This window comes from Marmota flaviventris, chromosome X (assembly GCF_047511675.1).
Source record: "Marmota flaviventris isolate mMarFla1 chromosome X, mMarFla1.hap1, whole genome shotgun sequence".
Taxonomy (NCBI): domain Eukaryota; kingdom Metazoa; phylum Chordata; class Mammalia; order Rodentia; family Sciuridae; genus Marmota; species Marmota flaviventris.
This window is the reverse complement of record NC_092518.1, coordinates 21,112,001-21,116,565: the sequence shown is the minus strand read 5'-3', so window position 1 is coordinate 21,116,565 and position 4,565 is coordinate 21,112,001. Positions and strand designations below refer to the sequence as shown.

At 36.2% G+C, this 4,565-nt stretch overlaps 1 protein-coding gene across 1 annotated transcript; it reads left to right on the top strand.

The window, feature by feature from the left end:
- Positions 1-726: 726 nt before the first annotated feature.
- On the top strand, positions 727-3,078 carry Ppp4r3c (protein phosphatase 4 regulatory subunit 3C). The gene is made up of 2 exons (XM_034635361.2): positions 727-2,215; positions 2,369-3,078. Exons 1-2 carry the CDS (start codon positions 727-729, stop codon positions 3,076-3,078), a joined length of 2,199 nt encoding a protein of 732 aa, XP_034491252.2.
- Positions 3,079-4,565: the final 1,487 nt, after the last annotated feature.

The window sequence follows — 4,565 nt, the reverse complement described above, 5'->3', positions numbered from 1 at the left end:
TGGAACTGAGGAAAGCAACAGGGTTGATCAATATCTTCCCTCACAGATGAGTAAGTGAATGACCAAGTCTTATGGAGGAAACCCAATCTCATTTCTCTGATTCTCGCTCATGGTCTATAGGTCATTTGTTGGTGCTTTATATTTGGAAAATCCCGGTGTGAACTTGATCAGGACATAGGTAATTAAGTTGAACGCCTAAGCCTACGTCCCCACAAAAAAAGTCTGAGAAGTAAAAATATTTCTGAGGGTCAAAATCCTTTCTGGAAATGCATATGCTAATTCCCTAGCTTCCCAGCTTGGCGGGGTTCCCTTTAGCAAGTAGGGTGTTTATTACATAAGCAGGTTCTTCTTGGACAGAATCTTGGGGGCATCACAAGATTCTTAAAAGAACTGAGGCATTTTTAGCCTCGATCAGGTGGGCGCAAGGACTCACTTTATTAGAGTGAGTAGGAGAGTGGACAAAATGAAAGAAAGGAGGCCCGGGGATTCTGGATGTAGGAGTAAGTGAGAGCTGGCAGGGCCTCAGAGGAATCCTGCGGACCCTGCATCTTTCTCAGCCTCATCCACTACTGTAACTACTAGTGTAGCCTGTACTGTACTGTAACCTGCCACCTTAACCATTGTTGCTGCCAAGGTAGTGGTAGCTGCCATTGGTCAGGATACGCAAACGCAGAGCAGGAGTTGGTCACCGAGATCCGGCCTGCTGTGTTTAGGCCAGAGGTCCTCATGGCGAGCAAGCGGAATCGTGTAAAGGTCTATGTGCTGAAAGAAGATCAGCAATGGGGCCAGCTGGGCGTGGGACAAATCTCCTCAAGTTACATAGAGTGCCTCCAAAGCGTGTGTCTGCTTGTTCGGTCAGAGTCTGATGGCTCACTGATTTTACAGTCCAAGATACACCCAAACGTGCCCTATCAGAAACAACAGGGTGTGTTAATTGTTTGGTCTGAAGATGAGAACCATGGTGTGGCACTAAGTTTCCAGGATCCAGCAGGCTGTCGAGACATCTGGGAAGACATATGCCAAGTCCAAGGTAAAGACCCAACTGTTGAAATCACACAAGATCTTTTGGAAGGACCAGACCAATTTGATGAAATGCCATCAACCAGTAGTCTGGTTGAGCTGCCAAACTGTGAACTCCATACACTTGAAGAAATAGCTGATCTGTTTACTTCTGTCCTTGCTTCACCTATAGGTAAAGAAAGGTTGGCACTGACCTTGGAAAATGAAGATTATATTAAAAAACTACTGCAAATATTTCACATTTGTGAGAACCTAAAGAACATTGAAGGCTTACATAACTTGCACAAAATTATTAAAGGCATCTTATTCCTCAACAAAACTCCTCTGTTTGAAATCATGTTTTCTGATGAGTGTATCATGGATGTGGTGGGATGCCTTGAATATGACCCTGCCTTGACTCAGCCAAAAAGATATAGGGAATTCTTGACCCAAAATGTAAAGTTCAAGGAAGTTATGCCAATAACAGACTCTAAACTTAGGCAAAAAATACATCAGACCTACAGAGTGCAGTACATTCATGATATTCTTTTTCCTATACCATCCATATTTGAAGAGAATCTTCTCTCTACTCTTACAACTTTTATTTTCTTCAACAAGGTTGAGATAGTCAGCATGCTGCTGGAAGACGATATGTTTTTGTTTGAAGTTCTTGCACAGTTAAGGGATAAGGCTACAGATGAAAATAAACGGCTTGAATTATTATTTTTTTTCAAGGAATTCTGTGGGTTTTCCCAGACACTGCAGCCTCAAAGCAAGGATGCTTTATTCACAACATTGTTACAACTGGGAATTCTTTCTGCTCTTAAAATTTTAATGAGCATGGATGATTTCCAAGTAAAGATAACAGCTACAGATATATTTGCTTATCTGGTAGAGTACAGTCCATCTATGATCCGAATATTTGTAATGGAGGAAGCTCAGGATGGTGAAGATGATGAACTTTTTATTAATGTAGTAATTGAACAAATGATCAGTGATACTGATCCTGAACTTGGAGGTGCCATTAATTTGATGGGACTTCTTCGTTGTCTACTTGATGTGGACAACATGCTGCTAGTACCCAATGAATGTGAAAGAAGTGAATTTCTAAATTTCTTCTACAGACGTTGCATGCATAACTTGATAGCACCAATTTTGTCTACTACTTCAGAAGACAGAGATGAAGAGGATTATTTATTTGGACCTGACGAAAACAAAAATTGTCTCAATAATTACCAAACAGCACAGCTGCTTAGTTTAATTATAGAACTACTCACATTTTGTGTACAACATCACACATATCACATTAAAAACTACATATTGAGCAAAGACTTGCTAAGAAGAGTCTTGATGTTGATGAATTCAAAGCACACGTTCCTGATCTTATCTGCTGTGCGTTTTATGAGAAGGATGATTGGTCTTAAAGATGAACTTTATAATCGTTACATCATCAAGGGAAATCTTTTTGATCCAGTTGTAAATGCATTTCTGATTAATGGAACTCGGTACAATATGCTAAATTCGGCTATTATTGAGCTATTTGAATATATACGAGTGGAAAATATCAAGTCTCTTGTTGCACATATAGTTGAAAAGTTTTACAAGGCTTTTGAATTGATTGAATATGTTCAGACTTTCAAAGGATTGAAGATTAAATATGAACAAGAGAAAGACAGACAAAATCAAATAAGGAAGAATTTACATTCTATACTATATATTAAAAATGTTTGCAGAGATGCCAATGGCATGGAGGAGGTGAAGGCTGATATGTATTTTAAGGAAAATACCACAGATGTACTTATGCCACCAATGGAAAATGACTTTCCAGATCATTATGATACATCTATAGATACTAAAATACCAAAAGAAAATGGAGAAAAGGTAGACCTTCTCAAAAGAACATCTTCCGGTGAATTCAGAATTTCTTCATCTAGCTCTCCTGATTCTGAGGATGAAATCAGTACCCCATCCAGTAGCAGTTTGGTTGGTTTAGTGGATTATCCAGATGATGATAATGAAGAAGAAGATAAGGAAGAAGACAAAGCATCCCCCAGAAAGAGACCTCATCTTGACTTATAAAACAATTATGGGAGACCCTCAACATATGCTTCTACTAAAATTCTATCAATGTCAATAAACTAAAAAGTGGATCCCAAAGACTTTCTCATATGAACTTTTAAATATACAACAAGTAACAAAAATTATGAAGAAAGGAATTAATTCCATAAAAAGAAAACTTCCCATAATATATACATACAATGAAATAGTAATCAGCACCTGATTGATGACTTACTACAACTTGTTTATTTTTCTTTGGTTTAGGGGATAGTTTGGGAGGAGGAAATAGGTTGATGAAATATTGTCAACACAGTTATCACCCAGGAACATATATTAGAAACAACTGTAATAGTTCCATTGCAAAACCTACAATATTATTTGCAGAAAGGTTCTGGCCATGTTTTTCTTTACTCTGGCTGCATTTTTTGAAAGAAGTTTGTTTATATGGTAAACAAAGTCAACTGTAAAAATTCATAGGCTCCTCCTGTGAAGATTTAAAAATAATTCAGCCTTATCAATAATTGGGGGGAAGAAGCTTGCAGTATGTATTTCCATGAATATAAAATAAATCTGGATTCAAAATATGCAGTTATTAGTGTAACCTTTTTAAAGATAAGAAGTACAAAGAAACACCCCAGTAGTATGCCCAAAGTGTTCTCTGTGTGACCTTTGGAGTGAGTAGAAGGTTGGGAAAGTTGTTTTCCAATTAATTAGGTTTGTCTTTTCAGAGCAGCAGATGTTTTAGAGTATAAGTTATAAAGACTAATATAAAAGGTAGTGATAAGTGAATTGACATTTATTATCCAGATGCCACTTTGGACCAAGAAAAAGTTAAGTGTCAAAGTCAGCATACAGGACCTGAAGTTTTTCCATAAACAAAAGTATAATATGAAAAATAATTTATTAAAGTGTGTATAAGTGAATTCCTAAAAAAAATTCCCAACAAAGAGTTAAGAGGACTCATTTTTATTTTTAAATTTATTTATTTATTTATTTATTTTTGCTTCCAGGGATTGAACCTAGGAGTGCTTTACCACTGAGCCACTTCCCCAGAATTTTTAATTTATTTTTTTGAGGACCTATTTTTTAGAGGAGCAGGTTAACTGAGTCTATTTTCCCTGGAATCATTTAAAATGAAAAGGAGTTCTTACTGTTTTGTAGATTTTAGTGTTAATATTAATTTGGGCCATTATTTGGACAAAGGTAGGCTGTGCAGATAGGAAGTATAATTTTATATAAAACAAGTATTTATTTTGTAGATTAAAATACCACTGTACTTATTTTGTACCTATTTATATTTATATTGAACTATAAAATTCAGAAATTAAAATATAATGATGTAATTGTAAAAACAAAAGAGACCATTTTAAATTTACTGTTCTGCCAATAGGAGACACAGCTTATGCAAAACTAGAAACTGCAGTGTAAAAGCTAGAAAGGGTCTATACCTAAAATGACAAACAATAATTTCATCAGATTAAAAACTGATTTCATCAGTTTAGACTGTG